This window comes from Phaethon aethereus (assembly GCF_964289735.1).
Source record: "Phaethon aethereus genome assembly, chromosome: 4".
NCBI classification, from domain to species: domain Eukaryota; kingdom Metazoa; phylum Chordata; class Aves; order Phaethontiformes; family Phaethontidae; genus Phaethon; species Phaethon aethereus.
This window is the reverse complement of record NC_138578.1, coordinates 66,528,825-66,553,896: the sequence shown is the minus strand read 5'-3', so window position 1 is coordinate 66,553,896 and position 25,072 is coordinate 66,528,825. Positions and strand designations below refer to the sequence as shown.

Below are 25,072 nucleotides of genomic sequence, written 5' to 3'. Positions count from 1 at the left end.
TCTTTCCCTTCTAGTTTGTTATAGCTTTAGATTGCTCTTTGGCTTGGGGTTTGTATTTTTATGTTGTTGCTCTTCTTTTGCAGACGGTTAGAACAAAATTCAATCAAGGTCATACCTCCTGGAGCTTTCTCACCATATAAAAAGCTACGAAGAATGTACGTACCAAGTAATTTAGATTTAATTTTTTATTTTCATACGTACATATACACACACATATTTTATACATATATATGTAAAAATGAAAACCAAGTCAAGGTCATACAGAGGAATTGCACTTAATGTGTGAGCATTTAAGAAAATTTGACTGATATGGCAGCCTGATTATTAAGACCATCTTTGTCACATTAATAATAATTGTTTTTTAAAAGTATTGAATCTATTTAATGTGGTTCTGCATAGAAGCAACATGTTACTGTAGTGAATGCTCCTTAAAAAAAAGAATAAATTAATGGGGACAAGCCACTGTTATTTCAGAATATCTTTGAGGCTGTATACTCCTGTGGCCATAGCAAACAGAGAATTCTTTTTAAAATGTACTTAAGCAATTAGAAAAATAAATCTTTTTGGCATTTATTTCCAAGCATATGAAAGCTCCATTTTTAACCATGCCTTTTGTTTCAGTGTATTGGCAATTTAAATGATTTTTATTAAAATTCTTGGGCAGTGTCTCACATAAATATTTTAATTTCTCTCTCCCTTCCATGCCTAATTCTAGTTATGTATTATTTTAATGTTTGCTATTTTGAAAATAGCTTGAATTAATTGAATCAAATGTCATTTATTTCAGTGACCTAAGCAATAACCAGATTTCTGAAGCAGCTCCAGATGCATTCCAAGGCTTACGTTCACTCAATTCACTGTAGGTATACCTTTAACCTGTAAAAACAGAAGCAAATTTCTCATATTCTTATAGTGAAATTTTTTTGGCTCTCTGCAGAATTTTCATATAAATTCAATCAATTCTGAAAGCTGTAAAATAATTTCAGAATGTTAGAGTGATAATTTAATATTTTATCACAGCTGGACACTAAAAATGTATGTTTTTTTATAAATACATTCATGGCAAAGAGTTGAACAAAATCAAACATTTCTTTTGTTCCACAGTTAGTTGTTCTTACAAACAGCAAATCCACTTACCAAGATCCTTTGGTAAGGCCATAAACAGTGAGGTGCTGATACTGCTGAGAGCAATTTGAGCAACGCACCTTTTGGGAAAATGTGTGATCCTGCTACCTCACAGGACCACAAGGATCTTGCAAGTATCAAGTCGTTGCTATTAAATTCTCTTCAGGAAAATGGAAATTTCTTTATTTTTAAAGTCAAAATCACATAGTATATGCCTTTCATAATGGCTGCTTTGCTTTATTATTTCCTGGTGCAGTGTTCTCTATGGAAATAAAATTACAGAACTTCCAAAGGGCCTATTTGAAGGACTCTTTTCTCTGCAATTGCTGTGAGTATTTTTTTAATATTTATTTGACTTTGGGATAACTCAGAAGGGTAAACTTGATAAGAGATATATGGTTGAGAACTGGCAGGAAATCCTGTATGTAAGATCAGAGATAATAAAAACAACTTGTTTTAAAGCCAAAGGAGTCAAGACTGTTTTAGGCCAGCTTGCCATTCATTCACAAATCTGATCATATCTCAGTTAATGTCTCAGCCTAAAATTATTAAAATGAAAATATTCCCTTGTATAGAATTTATAATGATAGAACACATAGGGTATGATACTGTCTTGCCCTGTAAATGGCAAATAGTATGTATAAAGTTGTGTGGGAACCATAGAAGGAATATTTGTATATTTTATACAGAGAGAATATGTAGTGGAAATGCTATGTAACTGTATTTCTAGTTGTGCCCATGGAAGAACAGAGTTGCAGTACAGTTCTGACACTCATCTCTGTACAATTCTTTGATTCTGTGAACTCCAGCTGCTATTTTGTTTTAATACTTCAGAAATTTCTATGTTTAATCTTATAAACCATTTCTATTTAGATTTAATTCTGGGAATAAAGAAGAATGCCCTGGTGATATGTTTATCAAGTATTGTCAAAATTTAGCACATTAGGCTGTGCACTAGTTGTACTGTGTAAAAGAAACCTGTGAAATAGGCCATAACACAACGGTGGTGGTTTTGGAAGAAATTGTCCCAGAATAGCTGACTTGTTGATTTAAAGCTTCCTCTTAAAGAATTTAAAACTTCTTCCCACATGACTAAAAGTCCAGACTTCACAGTGTAGTGACTGGCAAAATGTGTGTTATTAAAAACTCACTGAAGATGGCGAAACAGTAAGCGAATACAAAGAAAATGCAAGTTCTAGCACCACCTAGAGGTTTATATTTTGATTTATTTTAGTCATAAACCAGTATAATAGTGGGGTGGTATGCATTCCTGTTTTCCTTTAAAGAGATTTTAGTTACATAAACATATTTCAGAATTTGTTAAAAAGCAAAAAAGGAAGAGACATCTCTGAACTTGTGTTTATTCTGTATTAAAAAAATATCCATAGCTTGATATACTTCGCATAGACAATACATTTTAGTCTAAGTAAATTTCTACTTGTGTAGTGAAACTGTTTATCAGAGCATTGGTTTTGAAATCCACTATTCCATTCCATTTCTGGCTGGATATGGGAAAAAAATCAAAAATTTTTGGTTATAAAAATGCATCTAGTTGATGACACTTTTTTTTTTCCTCTTGAAAAGCATGAAGGAATTGATTTAGATTGGCTTGTTTGTTTTAACTCTAGAAGTCTTGGAGGTACAGGGAAGAAAAGGTTCTCTTTAAAGATGGAGAGGAAAAAGGATCCAAGACAGATTTGGATATATTCCATGCCATCAGTTTTTACTACAACTCTGTTAATGCGGCAGCATGCTGATTAGTAACATATAATTAAAAGTGCCACTGCACATCTCTTCCAGCTAATGAACACAGTGTTCAGTTCCTTTTTTGTTTGTTTATTTATTTGGCCAAAGGAACTAGATTTCCTTGCAGGTACTTGATTTTTTAAGCTTCTTTCTTTGCACAGACAAATACCACACACACACGTTCTACCAGCACATACAAGAAATGTGATTTTAGCTGAACAAACCCACACATTTCAACTCCGAGGTGCAAATAGATAGGAATCATATCAGAGCACGTTAAGATATTTCAATTCACTGAAATCCCTTATGCCACTGTCAATTAATAGTTGTTACTATATCTCTTGTTCTGGTTACAAATGCGCACTAAGAATTATTTGTGAAGAATGCTGAAGCGAATTCTTTCAATTTTATAATTGTCTTCCATTAAACAGATTATTGAATGCTAATAAGATCAATTGCCTGCGAGTTGATGCTTTTCAAGATCTGCACAACTTGAATCTTCTTTCTTTGTATGACAACAAGCTTCAGACCATTGCAAAAGGCACCTTCTCACCCCTCCGTGCAATTCAGACCTTGTATGTATGCTCTAGCTTGTGGCTGTCTTTGGTATGACTTCACGTTCTACAATGTACTAAAAATATGGGGAACTGCTGAGACCAAAGGGAAATAATGTGTGAAATTATAATTTTTTTTCTTCATGAAAGGCATTTGGCTCAGAACCCATTTATCTGTGACTGTCATCTGAAGTGGCTGGCGGATTATCTTCATACAAACCCCATTGAGACTAGTGGTGCCCGTTGCACCAGCCCCCGCCGTCTGGCAAACAAAAGGATCGGCCAGATCAAAAGCAAGAAATTCCGCTGCTCAGGTAATTTTCTTAGTTCAGCTGCTATTTTTCTTTTATTGGCAAAAACAGTGGTTATAGAAGTTCTAATGAAGGCAGCTGGCTCTCTATGGAATTATTAAACATTGCAGAATCTTTTTTAGTTCTTTGACTGAAGGAGGGGAGATCATAGGCTATTGGATCATGGAACATTACTATAGTTAATGTGTTTGGCACTATTTCTGAGTAGCATTAAATCTAACAAAAGAAATGCAATATATAATACTTCAGAATGAAATGCTAAAGTTATTCACCACAAGTATGACCAACATAAATAATTTTGTAAAATTTCCACAAGGCCCTGGAGTATGTGAAAGATCTAAAAATTTCTAGCTAAATATGGAAACATGACATATTCACTTTGTACAGGGAGCTTACCTCATACTGAAATTTACTGTTTTCTTTTTCTAATCTTACTCCATTTCCTACTTACATTTCTCTAAATCCTAACTGTTGTCATATGGTATCCAGCTGTTCCAGGTGCATTTCACATTCTACAATTTATTCAGTCTCAAGTGCAAATACCAGATGAGAACTGTTTGTTTTCCATGTTCCGGATACATTTATGACTATTCACACTTTGTTGTTTATCAGCTCTCTTTGTGAATACACATTTTTTCACTTAATTATCTGTAGTTAACTGTAGTCCATACTTAATCTAATAAAACTCATTCTTTGCTTGCTGACATTCAGGTGCATCTTCTATTTTTTTTTCTCTTTATTTAGCTAAAGAACAGTATTTCATTCCAGGTAGGTTTGGCTCTGCAGTAAGATTGACTAACTGCAGATACTCTCTCCCTTTCCCCCCAAAAGCAAAGTTTGTTATAGCTTTTAGGAAACTGATGCATGTGTATTAACATTAGTCAATACCTGTAGCTAGACAAAGTTTTCCTTTGTAGATTACTAGTAGTTCTGTTTTCTGAATGTAAGAGCTTAGCATGCAGCTCCATTTACTTTTTTTGTCTCACAAATTTGCACACAACCTACCAAAATTACTACTTAAATTATTTAGAAGGTTGCACCTGCTAGTTCATATTTCAATTGAGACCTTTACCTACCTTGTACTTCACCTTTCTGCCACTACTGTTTTTAAAATGTAGCTCCTGAGCTGCTTTTAAAGGCAGGAAACCATACTACCATCAAAGAGCTAGTGCAACTTTAAAAAAAAAATATACAAATGAATATTTTCTTGCCTTGCTTTCATGCTCTACACTGGCTGCAGCTACTGCTTGCTCACCCTCCTGTGTTTGCAAAATCACAGTGGAACACTTGGAAAAGAAAGCTGATATTCTTCATTAAAGGCATTCTGTGGTCACACACTTACAATGAATCAGAAATGCTTTCCATTAAAGAAAATGTGACTTTAGAGTTGGGGTGAAACAACAATTTACACACTGCTTTAAGCTACAATAAATCTATGATATTTTCACAAAAGATTTACTGATGTTGGCCCTAGCTCTTTGAAATATGTTTCTTTCTTTATTTTACCTTGCTTGTCAGGTGTGTGCACTGATTTCTTAATAGAAAAAAAACCAATTATGCACTTGCATTATATTCTTAACAGATTATAAATGATTGACTGGCAAAATAAATAAGGGAATAATGAATCTGTTGATGAATTACAGTATGTGATTTGCAAGCAGGTTTTTCTACCATAGTTTAATATCTAGAAAAATATCTACAATAATTGATTATGACACCAGTGCATTTGTTCTTTCAAGAACAACAGGTACATTGTCATTCTGCAGTGATTGAAGTACTGATTTATTGATTGGTCTTAGTCTTTGTCTTTTAAGCTGGTATGTTTAACAGCTCTTCTCCTAATGCTGTGTGATGTATCACTTAAATTTGCAGCAATCATGTGAAATTCTTCATGCCCTCATACTAATATCTTGGTTTGAATATGAAGAGAAGACAAAATGAAATACAAAATAAAGCAGCAATTTGTCAGCATTGGCAGCCGCGAAAATGTGTTTTAAAGCAGCATAAAACAGAGAGGGATTCAATTTCTCAAACCTATAGTACCACTCAATTCCTTAATGAGTAGAACAGCTGTATTCCTGCCACAGAGTGACTTCTACTCAACCTTGCCAGCACAACTTTTGTCTCAGAGTTAGAAGGGTTTTCTTGCCAGCAAATGTCTTCACAGCCTGTTTATAATATGACCACACATGCAGTTTAAGTTTGTTTACGTACCCTTTAAAAAAATGCTATTCCTGGGAAAAAAAAAAAAAAAGAGGGGGAAGAAAAAGAATCAAATTAATCAAAAAGTGCTGCAGGCTTGCTTCTTGAAATACACTTTCTGTTCTTTTTATTAGGTTATCAGGGAGTTCCTGCATAAAATTCTTTTAGTTGTTGAAGACCTTGTCCCTGAATATTTTAGTTATTTACTTTAAACTGCTAATACTGATTTACTCTGGATACAGGAGGACAAAAAATGTATTTGTAACCTTGCTTTTTGGGTATTAATAAGTGCTAAAACCACTTCTTTACACTTCAGTAAATACTGTAAAAATGTTAGCATTCCTTTAAAAACTTAAATATTTTTTATATTTGTTTAAAATATGTCATCGGGAGATCTTGATCTGCAGACACTAGGAGGTCTTAGTAGAATTTCATTATAGGAATTTGGAAGACTAAAGGTTATACAAGTATTAAATCATTAATTGTAAAATCATTGAATTATTAATCAGTAAAAATATTGTTTGTCTGCTAGCTCATAGAAATATTCCATGTGGTTATATCATATGTGTTACTTAGACATTTAAAAGCACTAGATAACAAAATATGCGATGACTGTTGAGGTTCTTTTTCCTCCCCTGAGGAATCTGTTTCTCCTGTGTCCCTCTGGTTTATTAAGGTTTTAAGTGGCATAGCATTTAAGGTATTAAGTGGCATAGTTCAAGGGAGCGGCTTTTAAAGAATACACTCAAAATAGTGAACAATAATGCATGGGAGGCATTATCATCCTATATGAAATCTGTAATTATCCCTAATCTTTTCTTCATTTTTTAATGCCACTTAAAATTAATTATTCTTTCTCTCTGCTGAAGACGGTACCCCTTAGCAACATCTTCTAATCAAACTAAAGCTGAGTAGAGAACATGAGAGCTTAGTTCATGTTTTTGTCTTAATTGGGATTACTCTGTCTTTCTTTCCTTCTTGGCTATCTTTACTTTTGCAGGAGTTCACCATTTTGGCTGTAAGTAAAGTTCAGTGTCTGAGCTAAATCACAATGTACCTCCCAGCCCTGATGCACCTTCTACTAGTCTCAGTCTTTTCACCTTTGTCCAAGAAGAACCCACAGGTCCTTTCAGCTTCTCTTTGTTTTCTTTGTCACCCACCCTCAGTTCCTTACCGGATGTTTCCTCCTGATATGTTTAGGACGTTTTCTTTAACTGACTCTGGGAAATGGTGGAGGAAACTTTCAATGTGGTTCAATTTTTTTGTACTTTTTATTTAATCTGTGACAGTAATACTGTTACTGTGGCACTGGACATTCAGTAATAAGAATGCCATGTCATGTAAGCAAGTATTATACTTCAAATGCTTCTGTAACTTATACCCACTCCTTCCTCTTTTCCCTTGCTCTTATCCTTGGCCTAATGGATGCAGTTTTGATAATGTAGCGAGATTTTCTGTTGTGCTTGATCTAACCATGTGGTTGTGAGGTATGAGTAAAACATGGTTCTGTCAAGCACCATGGAACGTCACGCAGCTTTCTACAGCATGGCAAGCTGCTGAGGCTTAAGTCAGGATCACACATTTTTTAAATTAAAGCTGAAAACAGGGCTTTCAATCTTACATGTTTGAGATGATGTGGAGTATCGGGACCATAAAAAAAAATCACAGAGGTTAATGAAGTCCGGTCAACAATACAAATTTCTAACAACAGAAAGAGAAAAGGTGGCATTCAGGATCTATTTATTCTTGATAAAGAGAAAGAAAATAAATTCTAAAAGAATCAGTGGCATTTGTGTGATTAGCTATAAACAAGGCTAGATTGGCTGACAACATAATCAGCAGAAAGTACAGCTGTGAAAAGCTCAAGTTAATGTTATCCTGTTATGTGAAGTTGGTCACAGTTTCTTTTTCCAGCATATCTTAAGCCCCTATATTTAACCCTCTCTTGAAGCCCTTGTGTCTGTTCAGTATCACAAAGTTTATCATACATTTCCCAAGTTGCCCACCCGTTATCTGCATTGCAGATATCTTTTCAACTTTCTCACAAGAAGCAAATCTTATATTTTATTGACTCAGTATCTGTATTTTGACTTGACTCTTCCACAGGCACTGAAGATTACAGATCCAAATTAAGTGGAGACTGCTTTGCAGATTTGGCTTGCCCTGAGAAATGTCGCTGTGAAGGGACCACAGTGGACTGCTCCAATCAGAAACTCAACAAAATTCCTGATCACATCCCCCAGTACACAGCAGAGTTGTAAGTTGAACCCATAATAAAGCATTATTTGCTTATGGAAAAACTAACTGCAATTTTCAAATATAAAACCACAGCTTTACTTTTTTGAAAAACAAGAATTAAATGTAACCTCTGTGGTGCACTTCAAAGGACTAGATACTAATCAAAATTATTTATGCACCATTTCATTACTGTGTAGCCTTAAAAAATTATGATAAATAAATAAGGTAACTATTCTATGTTTCTAGTTCTCCTGTATATGAGCTACCCACTTGGATTTTTTTTGAAAGGTAGTGGGGTTTATTTTGCTTTTTATTTTAACAGGAGCAAGTAGGACATCCAGTAACCAGGGGTCTGTCTTAAAAAGTGCTATCTAGGCATTTAAAAAAATGGAGCTGATTCTTCTTATGCAAAGCACACATTATGTGTGTCAGGCAGGAGACCAGAGGAAGATAAAGCAGACAAATAAGACAGAGTTGGGTTAAGAAGATGAGATAACAATATAATGAACAGAGATGAGCAGAAAAGAAGTCACAGATTATTACTTGCTTAATAAGTGCCACGTGGGAATGATTTGTAGGCATTAAAACTGAAGTGGTCTTCAAGGAGGGATTGAAAGATAAAATTAAGACAGCTTTACAAGGTTTTCCCATGCGCAAAGTATAGTATGAAACGGAATGCAGAGATGCTTGAAGGATCAGCAGAAAGGCAGGAGATTAGTGTGGCCATCATTGGCAGAGCAAAGGCAGGAGGAAATAGCTGTTTTTCCCAGGCGATTCAGTGTAAAGAACATGGCAGAATGTTGAGGGGCAAAAGAGAGGGACTTTGATTTGATGAAGTAAAGCGGGGGCAGAGATGTTGAGTACACAGGAGTACTGTGATCAAGTTGTGATGCGCACGGGTGAGGTGCGCACCAGTATGGCGCATCTCTTAAAAGATAATTAGTCTGCAGCTGGCACCAAAGGAACAGTCCAGCAGTGAAGGTATGAAATATGAGACCATAGTTAAGGATTTGGACTATCTGGGCAGGAAAAGGAAAATTTGAGATAAAATTATTTGAATTGAAGAATAAAAATTGATGGAATAGGTAGCAGGTTAAAGTGTAGGCGGAGATCATAAAGTAATTGTTGTAAAAATCATAGTTACTGAACCAAGACATGAGCAAGTGATGCATTGTCTTGATTCTTAGCAGGATTCATTTTTAATTCTCTCTGCTCTGAAGAAATAATAATCTTAATTAGTATTTTAATTGTTGATTTTCATATTCATTTATTTACATGTGGAAGATAAACTCTCAAGTGTTTTCTTTCTATAATTATGATCCATATGTATTAAATTCAGAAGAAAAAAATCATCAAGCCTCATCTGCTGTGTATCCTAAACTCTCAAATTTCAGTCAACAAAAAAATTGTGTTTGACTAAAACGTAATTCGTGTTGGTTACAACACTTCTTTCAGAAAACATCCAATCTTATTTAAAGGTATCAGTGGATTAAAAATCCACCACTTCCCTGAGAGTGTTACAGAAGTTAATCATCTCCCTTCACTTCTGTTAAAACCTTTTGAAATTGGAACTTTTACTTGCAGGTGGAATCTGCCTCTCTTCAGTTTCCATCACTGCTTCTTTTATATTTTTTGCCATTAAGGAGCCTTTTTCTATCCAGCACTTTATCCAAGTAAGATGGTCTTGAACTGTAACAAGGTCACTATTCAAACTTCTTCTTGATAAACTGTACAAATTGTTCTTCAAGTCTTTTGATGTAATAAAAAGCTGGATAGAGGGGATAGAGAAATTATTTCTGCATTTGTTTTTTACTTCCTCTAAAAATCCAAGTACTGTAGCTAAATACACTTCTGGTATTTGCCTCACTGATGCAGAAGTTACAGCTCTTTCTCTTGTTTCCTCCTGTTATTCCTGGTCTTTGATGTACTGCCTTTGTTTCTCCTTTTGGGACTTCCCAGTCTAGTCCTAGGACCACTCTGTGATTTCCAGTTCACAACATTTAGTGGCATATATGAGAAGAGCAGCTAGTTAGCCTTTCTTATCTTTTGCCCACAAAATTTGAGATAAAGATACTTGTTGGAGTCAAATGACATTGATGCTCCTCTAACAGTGATGAGGAAGGCTAGATTGTTCTCTGCAGGGTGTTGTTTGGAGCTGAGACTTAGCTTGGAAACAAAGATCAAAAGTGAGGAAATGTCTAGATTTCTTTAGTTTTCTCTGGCAAAGATTTATGTTTCTCAAATAGTTTGTCTCGAGTTCTGTGATTCTTTTAAGTCCAAGGACATGGGACAAGAAGGGAGGGCGGGAAAAGAATGTGGCTTCTTTTCATCCCTTATCTCAGAAGGTTTTGAAAATAACAAGAGTCCTGTAACCTCCAAGAGAACTCGTATCACGGATCCCCTGGGGCGTGGCACTCTCTCAGAGGGCTGTAGGGAACAAAATAAGTATTTTTGTAGTCTGATAGAATAATATAATGAATGAAGTTTTGTTGGCACTATCATAATATATGGTATGCAACATGCAATTTAATAGATTAAAGATAGTGAACTACTTTTGTCTCTGTCATTCTAGGGCTGATTGGTCTAGTGAAAAATACTGTACTAATCCTGAGTTCAAGAAAGTATGTGATGCTTCTTTTAAATCTGCTTTTAAATGTCCTCTTGAAAATACTTTCTTTCTGTACTCAGAAAGAGTACATCAACTGGCAACTTTGCTGTTTCAGCTCAACAAATGGCAGTGAACAAGAAGAAAATTTTCTGACAAAGAGTTTGAAGGTGGTTTTTCTAATCAGTTTCTCCTTCCTGCTTTATTTGGCCATATGACCTGCCTAGAGTATTGATTGTGTAGATTGCAACAATATTATTGTAATAATATCACATCAAAAACCCTATTTCTTCAGAGTAATTGTTTTAAAAAAATCTGAAAGTAGTAATGCAGTTAGATAATAAGTAAGATAGATACTTAATTGTAAAAGGAGCCAAGTGCTGTTCTAACTGTTTCTATTTTGTCACTTGCTCAGTCTTCCAGAAAATCAGTGAAAGACCTGTCTAATCTGCCACTGAAGTGTTTAAGTACAAGCCTTTAAATGCATCCCAGAAATAAAACATTTTTCAGGTAGAATTCTAACATATATGAAAATTCAGGAAGCATTTGATAAATCACTCAAACCAGAATGCCCAGGGGAAACTGTAAATAAAAATAATTTTAGTCATATTTGTTCAGGTTTTGTAATGATTGTACAATATGTGATAACATACCAGATTCTAACAAGATAGTTTTCGAAAGCATGACTATCACTGCGGTACAGAGGTTCAGCAATTGTACCAAAAGAAGCAAATATCTTGCCCATTGCGTTAATAAAACAGGAAAAAGCATCAAATAAAACAGAGAAAGAGAATATTTAAGACAACATCATCAAATGCTTCTTTGTTTGCTTTTTTTCTTTTGAGAATGACGTTTCAGTATTTTTCTTTGAATAAACCAGACACGAGTATTTTTATCCTTTTCATGATCCAGTGATTTACAAGTAACAACTGTCATTATTGCCTTTACCAGTAAAGAGAACTGGGCTCAGAAAATAATGATATTAAGATCCAGAAGGAAGATATCACCACATCTGTTAATTTTCCAATCATCTGTGACAATTTTGATTCCTCTGTGTGTGGTATCACTTACCATGATAATAGAATGAAAACTTCTTGCTCAAGTATTTAACAATTCCAGATCTAAAGCCAGCACTCTCCAGCCATATCAATGTCATGTGATCCATGTGATCATTACTCTGTGAACAAACCCATAATTTGTAACACTTGATGTCCCTTTATTTGTGATCTAACAGATCTAACCTCAATGATGGTGCATGAATTGTGATACCACCATATATACAAAATTAGAGAGAAGATACAATTTCTTCTACAGTTTTAACCAAACACAATACTGTGATTCAACCCATGCTTCTTCTCCATCATAGAGAAGTATGGAGAAACTTCTCAAACAGTGAAAATTTTCAAAACACATGGAAAATTCTTAAAATTGTTCTGTGATATTGATGATAGACTAACAGTAGTTTAAATAAAATAAAAAGTAAAATTATGCATGTGACATTAGGTAGGACTGATTAGCACCACAAATACAAGATTGAGGAATAACCAGCAAGTAGTTCAAGAGAAAAGGCTATGGTGGTATCATCAAATGTATTAAAGATGAAGGAGTGTCATTGGGCACTGCTACAAATTTAATTTTGGGATGCATGTACAGGGGTGTAATATATAAATTATATGAAATAATTGTTTTACTGTTCATAAATGCGATAAAATATCAGCTGGAATACTGTGTCAAGGACTTCACTTTTCAAGAAAAAAGCTCAAGAAGAAGATTCATCTAGAAAAGAAGACTTGTGAGGAAAAACTGAAAAGATGAATGCATTTGTGTGAAGGAAACTTGAGGGACAAAGTAAAGTTATTTTTAATATGTGAAGGATTGTTGCAAAGAGGGAAGGAACAAATTGTTTGCCTTTTTCAGTGGGGTTAAGAAAGTTTGCAGTAGAGCAGAGCAAGGAAGAATTATTAGAATCAATAAACATTTTCACAATCAAGGCATTCTACTAGATGATATAGCACTTGAAAAGTACTTGAAAATGCCAGCATTTATAGATTGCTTGGTGCTTCCATTGTTGATGGATAGGAAAAAAAAGGCTGTTTACAATTATGATGTAACTATGTTTATTGACTCTGTGCAAAAAATTCATTTGATAGGGTCCCACTAAAAATCGCATTAAGTCATGCAGCTGATTTTCAGAGGTGGTAACATCTTCTGAAATTCATGTTCCTTGGACTTCAGTGTGGTATACAAATGTTCCATGTATATTAAAAAAACTCTTCCTGTCTTCCCTCAGTTTGGTTCAGTGCTGAAACTATTGTACAGCCATACCTTCAGATTTACAACCTTAATTTCCCCTCTGGCTATGATTGGGAATGAGCAGGAAGGAAGGATGAATGAGCAGCTTTCTTTTATTTTTTAGAGGCTTTTTAATCTTGTCTTGCAATAAGGCAATTCTGAAAAGCATTCTGTGTTTGGAATTATGCTGAATTTCATTTCATGGTGCTATTGGCAGTCATTTCTTTTCCTTCCTACTTAAGATCTCTAAATGAAAGCTGGACAGACTCTCTTCCTTAATAAGATGACTCCATTAAAATATTTAAAGACTTCAAGACTCATAATTTCTGTTTTCTTTTCAAGAGAGAGTATAGGAAATGCTGGCTCAGTGCAGATATTTTTTGAAATATAGACGGTCCCCTACCCGAGCAGCTGCTAAAGGCATACTGTGCGGGAACAGCCTTGATACCTGGACAGGAAAGATCAGTATCCAGATAGTACTTGTTGCTCACTGTATACCTTCTTGAAGTGTTACAAAGCAGCATTTAATGCTTCCTTGTGCAATGTATGTATGTTAGGTGTAGTGATCTAAAGACAAACCATGGTAAAAGAAGTGTTTTTAAATTCTTGGGAAGACCTATGCAGTGCGTTTCAGTCCCTCAGTCCCTATTCAAAGGAAGCATTGAGCATAAAGTAATTATTTAATTCTTGTAAGTAGTGTTCTGTGAGCACCTCCAGATGTCTGGCAGACCCCACCTGATCTCCTTTAAAGAACAGTAAACTAATCTTCAGTGGTTCTTATATACTTCTTAAAGATTTTTATTTATAAGTTGCCATGGAATCCTTCCTTAGTTACATTTTTGTTTTTCTTCCCTTAAAAGAAAAATTAGAAACATCTTCTTACCCTTCTCTGCAGTTTTAGTTGTACGATCTGGTTTTGTGATCTGGTTTTGATTCTGTATGTCTTATGTATGCCTAAGTTTAACTAATGAGAATGTTCATTCACAGGAATTATCAGAATTAGAAATGTCAGTATATATGGAATTGTTCTTCAGCTACCAGTTAAATACCAGCTATTCAGTTAAACCCAACTGAAAAGCTCAGTTAGTGTTGAGCATTCTGTACCAGTGCCTGAATATTTTTTTCTGAAATCGATGCCATTTCTTGTAGGCGACTAAATAACAACGAATTTTCAGTCCTGGAAGCTACTGGAATCTTTAAGAAACTTCCTCAGCTGCGTAAAATGTAAGTGCAACTTCAGTGACCGTGTCTGTTCAGGTAGCACTTTAGTTCCTTGCTGTGTTTCTCCACTTTCCTTGGTTCTTATCTATAAAAGAATAAATATATTTTAAGCAAAAATCAAGAATGGGTTTAAACTAATCACCGAGGTAGATCAGAGTTGGCAGCTCTTCTCTATGGGACTAGGCACTGCCAGTAACAGCTTCTCATGGCGTGTAGCTCCAGCACCTTCACTGCAGTGTCCATCCAGCTGGTCTGTTATGCAGCCACAGCAGGGAGCTCACAGTATAAGCTGCTCAAAAAAGGTTCCAGTAATCTTTTGTAACTTCCTGTAGTACTCCCTAACCAGGCAATTTTGCCTCTTTCAGCACATTCAAGACATGCCTTTGATTCTGTGCTTCATTAAACTGTCATTATATGAGGGAAATATCGAAATTAAATGGCTGAGAAAAAAATGGTTTGATAGCTCATCCATGTTAAGTCCATGTTCACAGTTCATGTTCTAAGAAGAATTTATAATCTTACCAGTTGCAGATGTTATTAAAAATAAATCTATGAGAAGCTTTTTGTTTGCTTATATAAAATATATATTTGAAGGTAGATCATTTAGTTAGTCTTAGTGACTCTGTGCTCAATCTTTTCAGGGTTAAATCCAAACATAAATAGCAAGTGAAGAGAAATGCAAGTAAAAATAGATCAGATTAATGAAAATGATACAGTGCTTTTTGAACGTAGTCACCAAGTTACTACCATTTGTAAAAGGTCACTCTACATTAGTAGTGACCAAAATCTCAAGGGGAGCAATAGTATTACTTAAACTATTGTTAGCCTTTATCCACACCCTTGCTGGCAGCTGTCATGATCACAATTAGTTAAACACTTATTACTGATTTTTTAAGTTTTTAGTACACCAAACGTTAAAACCAAAAATATAAAAAACAACTTTGCTTTTGACCTATCTGCTTGAGTACACCTTGCCACTTTGGATTGGGCTGAGATACTTAAAAAAAGAGTGTAGGAATGTCTGGCACAGCAAGTGTGCTGGTGTTACACAGTAGATACCCAGTTTTCTTCATTCCTCAAGAATGGCAGATTAGCACTTTTTACACATATAGAGTGCCTTTAAAATAAATAAAATACTTGATGTGGAATACATACACATGCACACACATATATCAGTTCTTCATATTTAAGAAAAACAGGGAAAAGGCAATATACCGTCAGTAATTACTTATTTTCAGGCTATAAAGATAGCTTAGTAAACATTTCATGTCAAATAAAGCTAGTTTGCTGCTTTTTAGCTGAGGAGGTGTTCAAGACGAAAGGAAAAAAAGCAACAATATTAATCAGTCTTAGTCTAGCTGTCTGCTGGAACTCCCAAAAGCTTTGAAATCGGAATAATTGAAGATGAACAAAATTGAGAAAATATTAATTAAAAGTTAACAGTTTTAATAATACTGCTCCCTAACTTCCTAATATAGTTATCAATTTAGAGAATAATACAGTGGCTGGTTAAGCATGACTGGAAAGCAGGGAGGTAGTGATGTTACAGCGACACCAATATGAGTGAATTCTGTATTTTCGTGGAGCTCATATTTCTTCTGGAGGTTCAAGTAGGTGCAGAGGTCTTTCTGCACATAGGACATTGAAAAATTGGGGCCTAAATGTCTAATTGATTTGATGGTTCATCGGTTATAAAGCACGTGTGTGCACTGCATCATTGGTTAGCTATGCAACATTAATCCTTAGATATCCCTGTGAAGTGGGTGAAGTAGTATCTATGTTACACCAGGAACAAATAAGATATTTGGAAACTAAGGGCTTGACATGGGTAAGCCAGCTGAGATGAGAAACAATGAGTTTCTTGCTTCCATTCTTGTGTAGCACCTTGCGGAACACGGAACAGCTCCACTGTGAAACTAAAGGAAAGTGATGATTGTATCCTTCATCACAGGCAAGGGTGCATGTTAAATTACAGCTAGGCTAGAGACGAGGAGTCAGCACTCAAGATTAAGCTACAACTCTTTGTTTTCTATGTCTTAGATAAGGGCACCAGTTCATTCTGGCAAGTGTATGAATTTTTGTTCTAACAAATAGTATCTTTCTCAGAACACTCTTTAGTGCGTAAATATGTACTTCTGTATTATGTATAAATATTTATATTAAACAAACAAAACACAAGGAAGCAAGAATAAAATGAAAAATCTTTAAGAAGTTGTGTGTTGTTGAGTATATATGCTTTTGTATATGTAGTAAAGATACTGCCCATTTGGGATGTAACTTCCATATTTTAACTAAAAACTATAAACACTAGATATTTTAGCAGTATTTTAGGTCATTTTCCCACATTTTGATCTGCTTTGCATGTGAATTGCAGATAAATGAATCTTGTTATAAACCCTCTTTTTTAACTAATGTCGTAAATGATTAACATTTCATTTACTGTTTACATTCACACATTTCATTTACATATGTTGCTGTTTATACTGTTTAGTTATATTTGTGTCTACCAAGATGAAATAGAGAAGTCAGAGTGGTTATTTGTGCTGATACTCATACAGTATCATTTTGTTATTAATTCATCTAATAATGCTAGAAGGACAGGAGACATGAAAAATATATACAGTCACTGCCAAGATTCAATATTATGAAAAGATGTTCATTGTGGCAGCAGCATGGACTGGGTCATTGCCATTATTCAAAAACATATTCCAAAGATCGCTTTAAAAATCTTTACTTCTTTAGTTAGCAGGGCATTGAATTTTGCTTTTATTAGTTTGAAGTTGAACAATATATTCGTTGCTTTTACACGATAGCTGAGTATCTTGAAATCTGTGCAGTCTGCAGCACCTAACAGTTAATTTAGGGTATTCAAAAAAGAAAATATGTTTTTCTCTGTTTCTGTTAATGTGTAATAGAAACCTGAGCAATAACAAGATTACCGATATCGAAGAAGGAGCATTTGATGGGGCCTCTGGTGTGAATGAACTATTGCTCACTAGCAACCGCTTGGAAAGTGTTCGACACAAAATGTTCAAAGGACTAGAAAGTCTCAAAACACTGTAAGTATAATTATCTAGGTATTTTCATTCTTCCTTCCTGCCAGGTATATTTTAAAGTAATATTCTGTCTGTCCTAAAAAAAATTATTTTGGAGGATTAGCTATGGATTATTCAAGCATATCTTAGTTTTTGTTCCTATTTTACAAAAAGTTATCATAAGTTATATTAATTAATTATTAATTATGGATATAATGTATCTGAAATTCTTCATTGTGGTTACTTGACTACAGAAATTATGAGTCCTCTAAAATGATGAAGCGGTTAAGAATGGGTAAACATCCAGCTGCAGAAACGGAAATGGGAATAATCATCTGCTTTAAAGTAACAGAATTTTGCACGGGCATTATACATTTTACATAATGGAGTCTGATTCAGTTCAGCTCAACCATTACCGGGAATTTTACTAGAGGAAAAAATTATTCTGGTGGATATTGAAATGTGGGAAATGATTCCCTCTAAGTAATTTTAATGTCATTTCAACAGTGAAGGGAGGAGTAAAAGCACTATAGCTTGAACTAATTTCATGCTTTCCATGAAGGCAGTTTAGCTCTTTGCACTGAAAAAAAAGATGTTTATACAATCTACAGTTTCTTGGCCTTCTTTCAGAGAGCCCGTCCTTCTGATCAGCACAGCAGAGCCAAGATTAAATGGTCTTTGGGACTTCAGGTCTCCATAGACATTAGGCATTTTTAACAAATCAGGCCTATCATTTCTAACTTTGCATTTAAAGCTGCTAAAATTGTTAGAAGCAGCTATTCTTAGACAAGAGCCTGCGGAAAAAATATTCATTTATTGATGGACAGATCGGAGAACAGCAAACTTCAAAGCTTGTATGTTTTACAGAAATATGAGAGATTTTAGAATAGGTGTTGCTTGCTTAGCATTCCTAACTTTTTACCAAATCTTAGAGTCATGCTGAGGAGGACTCAGGGTAGCCTGATTCCATTTAATTGAAATGCTTGAGAATTGAAATTTCTAGAATTTATCCTAAGAAAATTCAGGTCAAAGGGGCCTCAGGAGAAGGTCAGCCAGTACAACCTTCTGTTGCTTGTGAATAGCAGTTCTGGGGTCATTAGGCTTAGAAACATGAAAAGGAGGCTGCTGGGTATCTCTGATTTGGGGAATTACAATCAATTTAATTTATCGTCAATGAACAGACTCATAATTATCAATTCTGGTATTGAAAAAGAAAACAACCACAAAAGCTTAAGGCAAATACCTCTTGCCTCTGTGAAACCTACCCACCCACCTTTCTGGTTTCCAGTCCCCTCCACGCACACCGCTCTCAGTCCCTTCAGTGAGGGGACAGGTGGCACAGGGGTCACTGCGCTGTGGTTCCTCCATGAGTGGCGGACTCTTTGGAGTCATACCTCTTGGCCCCTGCTCGGGCCACCACTTCAGCTCCGGACCTTGCTTGGGCTAAGCTAAGAAATGCTGATCCTTCCTTTCTCAGGATGCTGAGGAGCAACCGTGTGAGCTGTGTGGGAAACGACAGCTTCACGGGCCTGAGCTCAGTCCGCCTTCTCTCGCTGTATGACAACCAGATCACCACCGTGGCCCCTGGCTCCTTCGATACGCTGCATTCGCTCTCCACGTTGTAAGTCACGTTTGTGTTTCACCTTACCCGAATTTAAACTTCTAATGTTTTCAGGACATGTCTGTTAATGGTTTCCTGTACAATTTCACAACGTGAGGTAAAGTTAAGGGCAAAAAGGTTTTATAGAGGGATTTTTGAGAAAGTTTATTTTCTGGACGATCTTGGACACTTGAAGAGTATATTTTCATGGTGCGCTTTGATGCAGCATTAGACTTGTTTCCAGAAGTGCCTGAGAAGGTCCTGCTCACCCATCTTGCAGTAGCCTGATGATCTCAGCCAGGGTAGAAAGCCACATTTTGGGTAGGCATTGCACAATCGCAGCTGGTCGAATCACCATGTTGTCTGTCTTTCTGCACTGTACAGTCCAATTATTATCTTAAGTTTCCTCAGCCTGCTGAGGATCTTAATTCATACATGTTTAATAATGAAGCTTCTGTGTCATTTTCTAGAAAAAGAAGTATTCCTTTTTTTATTTAAACGTGATGTAGTTTAAGGGACGGGAAAATGGTGAGCAAAGCTGCCGCTCTGTTTACTGAAGAAATGGGTTTTGTAGGTAGAGCATCATTCAGGAAAGTACTTAATTCCCTTTTTACATAAAAAGTGACACTTTGCACCAAGTGAGTAATTTGTGCGTATTAAGGATGGCATGTTTATAAATAATGAAGTTGTCGATAGGTTTGTGCTGAAGTGAGGAGATGACAAAAGTACTGAGACTTCTAGAAGTAAATTCATTTTTATAACTGGCATGTAATCAATTTAGCTGTCATTTCAGATAGGAAACATATTCTCTGGAGCAAATAAAAGATGGAAATCTTGAGATGACAAATTAATGGAACAGCTTTTGTCAGGTTAAAGCTAATAACGTAAAGTAATCAGCCTTCATCTCTATATAAAACTGTTGTATTATCAGTACAGTGTGGCTTGACAAGAAGTCAGGTCTTTGACAGTTTTAAATTATTTCTGAATGAGTTATATCAAGATTCACCACACAGAGCCCAAATTACAGCTTTCACCTATGATTTGTACATAGTATTGTTTGAAGAATGGTATTTAAGCTTAGCTTTTTGAAAATAGAAGTAGAATACTTAGGATGAAAAAATGGTGTCATCCGAAGTAAACTTTCCTGTGGTTCTCAGAAACCTCCTGGCCAACCCCTTCAACTGCAACTGCCATCTCGCATGGCTTGGAGACTGGCTAAGGAAGAAACGCATTGTTACGGGGAACCCTCGCTGCCAAAAACCCTACTTCCTCAAAGAGATTCCCATCCAGGATGTGGCAATTCAGGATTTTACATGCGATGATGGTAAGAAAATCAATATTTTGTATTTTGTATTTTACTTTTTGTAATTTCAACTTTCATACGTATAGCTGCATGATTCCCATGGATCCCAAAGTCTTATGCTTTAAATAAATTCATTTGCACTTCACGCTCAGTTTCTACTTCAGTTCAAAAACCTCCCACCCATTTTTGGATGATCAGCAAGCACACGGCTATAGTATATATGCTTTCAAAAGTTTTTCTTACCTATGTTCAGTACCCTAAATCATAATTTAGAGATAATACAAAAATGAAATAAATTGATCAACGTTGTAGTTCAGATGAGAATATTTTCAAATACTGATGCTTGAATCAAGCCCTCTTTCAGGTTACTTGATCAAATAACATCTCATTTGGCTTAGTTTGTGACTTCCTGAATGTCAGAATTCCCCTCAACGCTTAAAAAAAAGGTGCCTGCTATCTTGCAGCTCTCACACATACTTCCATTTATTGCATCATTGGTTTGTCCACTTTCAAGGCTCTAACTTTTCTTTAAAGAGATTCTGTTAATTTTTAATTATTTGTTAATTTTGAGAATCAACATATATTTTGCTTTATTGTCTCATTTTAGGTTTTGTTCTTTCTTTAATTATCTTTTTTTCCATATAATAGCATTTTTACCTAGTAAACCAGCATTGTACTAAATAAAGCATCATTTGAAATGTAAATTCTTGGAGTGATGATTTACGGAGGTGATTTTCCTACCCAGCGATATCATAATGTAGACATAACATGTTTGCTTATAGGAATTCCAGGTGGGATATTGTTGCTAATACTGAAATGACATTTCTATAGCAAGCTTAGCATTTGTTTGTTTTTATTAACCAGGAAATGATGATAATAGCTGCTCTCCACTGTCCCGCTGCCCTGCAGAATGTACTTGTCTAGACACAGTAGTTCGCTGCAGCAACAAAGGCCTAAAAGCTTTGCCTAAAGGCATCCCAAAAGATGTAACTGAACTGTAAGTGGCACACTTTTTTTCCCTTTTATGAAAATCAATGTCAGGTTCAAGAATGAGGGGAGAAGAAAATTAAGAATTGGATTCAGTAGATCAGTTGAAATTTATTAAGGTACTGCTTTGCAGATATAAAGACTTGCACAGTATCTTGAGAAATTTGAGGTTACGTTTGGATACAATACTCTGTAAGTCCCAAACACTCTAAAAACTATCTGTTACGGAAAAGCTTTAAAAATGTGTGTATATAAAATTGTAATCACTCTCAGAATTTGTATCCCCAACACGGAACCATAGTGTAGGTGAACGTTTAATTATGGGCAACAGTGAATCTGATTAATCTATGGTCACTGTTTAGGAAGGAATAAAGAAGTTCAATTACATTAAAAAACAAAAAGAAAACAATATATTAATGTGTTTGCATATTTTCATATTAAACATGGTTTTGTGATATTTCAAAAAGACTGGTTTTAATAGAAAGTCTTACTTTTCATAATAGGCAGTCTTATACAATCTGGGATATTTTATTAAACTCTTGATACATTTTTATTTGAGAAAAATGGTTAAGATTACATTTTATGAAAAGATATAATTTGAATATACAGATGGACAGTAACATGGATATAAAAAAGATCTTGCTATCTCATGCATTGTTTGAAAATAATAACTGATGAGCTACTCATAAGACTAATGAGTCAATTTTTATACATTATGAAAGGGAAAATATAAGCCTAAAAACAGGGTTATTCATCTGTTTTGAATCTTGATCAGATAGGTCACAAGAGTGGAAGAAACATAGAAATTACTGACAAGAAAAAAAATTGGGTTTGTGTTACATATGGCAAGTATTTAATATTAAATTACTAATGCTGCATAATGACTGATTAATGTAGTGCTTTTTCAGAAGACATCGTAACTCTGTATTTTAAGTCACTAAAGCAGTTTTATTGTTTTACCATTGGGTACTATACAGAAGATTCTGAAATGTCCATCACTAGTTTGGTGCTTAATAGCATCCAAAAGGCTTTTGTCATTAATGAAGAGAAATTATTAAGAACACAAATTAGCACACAGCTATATAAACCTATAACCTAGTTCATTAGGTTTTGGTGGTGTGTTTTTTTTTCTCTAACAGAAGAAATAACAGACTTAAATATAGTCTGGCCTAATAAATACAATTTGACAACATAAGGGCATCAATGCAATGTAAAAATTAAGCAGCTAAAGAGAGATACTTTTGGAATTGCAAGTGGAACTCTGACTGTGACTGAAAACTCATTTGTATACAATTTTGTATGCTTTAATTAGTGTCTAAGCATGCAATTTAACATGTTTTTCAAAAGGATAATGGAGGCGGTTCCTGTTAGCAGTTGCATACTGATTGATTCTTCTTGTTCATTAGCATGCATAACCCTTCCAAGATGTACTCCTCATGTGTTTTATAAAATATCTTAATAGTTGCTTCATTTGAACAAGGAGGAATTTTTATCAGCGAAGTGGATACTTGTAGTACTTCAGTTCTAATGAAGCTAAAGCAATATATCCTAATTTATCTGTTGATAAAGGAATTTTCTCAGAATACTTACTCCTTCAAAAAGTTTAAATGTTGTTGGTTTATTTTTTAATAATTAAGTATATGAGCCCATGCTCCATTCATCACCATTTATGTAATACCATTAATATAGCATTATGGCAAGCAGCACTAAGGAAGGCATGGTCCAAGAGAGAAAAAGAAAAAAGAAAGAAAAAGCTGTTTGATTAGATGTAGATAGTTATTTCATTAAGTTTAACTATGTTTCAGCCCATCCATTTAGTCAAAAGTTTCCAAGTATGCTGCAGCATATTTAAAGACATTAAACTCAAAATTAATCTAAGAAGGTCTCTATCAGAGGCTGCTTTAACTCAAGTGGGTCCCAAGCTAAAATATCTTCTGTATGGATGGCTAAAATATCTTCTTTGTATAGGGAGAATGAGGGTGTAGTTTTTACTTGGGTTCCAGGAGACACAAGTACCATCACCATAATACCACCATCAGCAAGCCATTTGCCCCAGTTGAGAAACTAAAGGTCTTTAATCTTCCAGCCACTGTCTGCTCCATTTCAGAGAATCAGGTAAATTCAGCACTTCTTATCATCTCTAAACTAATTGCTCGGGTTACGTGAAGGCCTCTCCACTTGCACTCTGTAATGACTGGCTGCACGCTGGAAGCTGTTTAGGCCAGGCTTGTTTCCTTCCTCTGCCTGTAACTCAGGTGCTGATACAGTTTGATGGCTCTGTACCTGTTAACTCTAAGGATGAACAAGTGTGTTATTGAGAAGTAGGAGCATGAAAGAAGAGTAAGTAATATAATACAATACAGGAACAGTAAACATACAAAGACACAAAAAAAATCTAACTTTTCTAGTGAAGGGTAATTGATTACTGTGTTTCGTCCCTAACATACTCCATAGGAACAGGCCTGTAGTATGTCATGCCTGATACATCATAAAATATACAGGGAGAAATTAGGGAAGGTCACCTGAACTGCAGGTTGGAGCTGGGACCAGCCCTTGCTGTTTCTATTGTAAAGGTCTACCTTTGCAGTGTCAGGGTCTGTTTCTATTTAGGGTAGCTCAAAACCCACACTTCATGTGACTTGCAGAGGTCAGATTTACTTTTCACCTATAGGTGTGTGTGAAAAGGACGTGATGAAGACCTCATTTTGAGAAGTCTTTAAGAAATAATAGAAAGTACTGTGTAGGAGTTGGTTGGTATTACTGTTACTTCATAATATTCATAATATCTGATATAATAGCATTTAGATCTTAGGCTACAGTTCCTCAGTTGTGTCTCTAAAACCCAAAATTTGAAGGCAAAGTTTCTTATAAAACAGAAATAATATGTATTCATTTGTTATTAACTTTACTGTTAGATTCTAAGATTATTGGATGAAGATGCTACTGTTTTAATGAAAAAATAATGGTCCATGTTTTATTTTTCTATTTTAGTTATTTGGATGGAAATCAGTTTACCCTTGTTCCAAAAGAGCTTTCCAACTACAAGCATTTAACACTTATGTGAGTAGTTTTGGACTAACATTCTCTACTGGAATGAAAAAAAACCAAACCAAAACAAAACATGCTACTCCATTATACCTGAGTTTAGTTATAAGAAAGAAACCTGTAAAATGTATCACATCTTTTAGCAACTATAACACCCAATGACATTTTATAACACGGAATATTTTATTCTACTTGTCACATCCTATATACAATATACTTGGTCACATTTTATAAACAGGGGTATTTCATTCCAGTGATTGCATCACACAGTAAATAAGCAGAAATTATAGTTAACCTGAAAAGAGACGTAAGACCTTACAAAAGAAACATTCTGTGATACGCTTCACTTCATGGTATGCTTCACATAGGAATAGCATGTACAGCTGTTGTAGCACTTGGGTGTAACCCCTTTGTTTCTCCCAAACATATGGTTTAATGACTCAAGAAGAGAGCTGGTCTAGAATGCCTTGCTCCCAGCTCTGTTGCTGACTCACTCTGTGATTTGAGGCAAATCATTAGCTGCTCTAAAATTTATTACCTCTAATTCATAAATGATTCGAATATGATTTTTATACCTTGTAAGAGTACAGTGAAAGAATCAGGAAGACTTGATGTAAACGGCTGTAATTCCGTGGGCTCTGCTAGGACTATTAAAATTTATACCAGCTGAGGTTGAACTGTGTAACATTCTGAAAGCAGTTTGTGGTTTCATTATAATCAGAATAAAAAGTGGAGGGGAGTAACAAAATCCCTTAAATTTCTTTTTGACTGGGTTTAGAGCTTTGCTGAAAAAATGGAAAATGGTTTG

General features: G+C 35.2%; 1 protein-coding gene across 2 annotated transcripts in view; it reads left to right on the top strand.

Annotated features, from left to right (window-relative positions):
* The window catches only part of SLIT2 (slit guidance ligand 2), a 277,451-nt gene that overhangs the window by 202,155 nt on the left and 50,224 nt on the right, over positions 1 to 25,072 (top strand). Inside the window, exons 10-22 of one of the 2 annotated variants that reach the window (XM_081999584.1) lie at positions 84 to 155; positions 788 to 859; positions 1,382 to 1,453; positions 3,303 to 3,446; positions 3,576 to 3,739; positions 4,481 to 4,504; positions 8,045 to 8,195; positions 14,223 to 14,297; positions 17,210 to 17,353; positions 18,807 to 18,950; positions 20,087 to 20,253; positions 21,097 to 21,229; positions 24,211 to 24,279. In XM_081999584.1, the coding sequence (XP_081855710.1) occupies positions 84 to 155; positions 788 to 859; positions 1,382 to 1,453; positions 3,303 to 3,446; positions 3,576 to 3,739; positions 4,481 to 4,504; positions 8,045 to 8,195; positions 14,223 to 14,297; positions 17,210 to 17,353; positions 18,807 to 18,950; positions 20,087 to 20,253; positions 21,097 to 21,229; positions 24,211 to 24,279 (1,431 nt within the window). The remainder of the gene's footprint in view (positions 1 to 83; positions 156 to 787; positions 860 to 1,381; positions 1,454 to 3,302; positions 3,447 to 3,575; positions 3,740 to 4,480; positions 4,505 to 8,044; positions 8,196 to 14,222; positions 14,298 to 17,209; positions 17,354 to 18,806; positions 18,951 to 20,086; positions 20,254 to 21,096; positions 21,230 to 24,210; positions 24,280 to 25,072) is intronic. The other variant, XM_081999585.1, reaches the window with a different exon arrangement.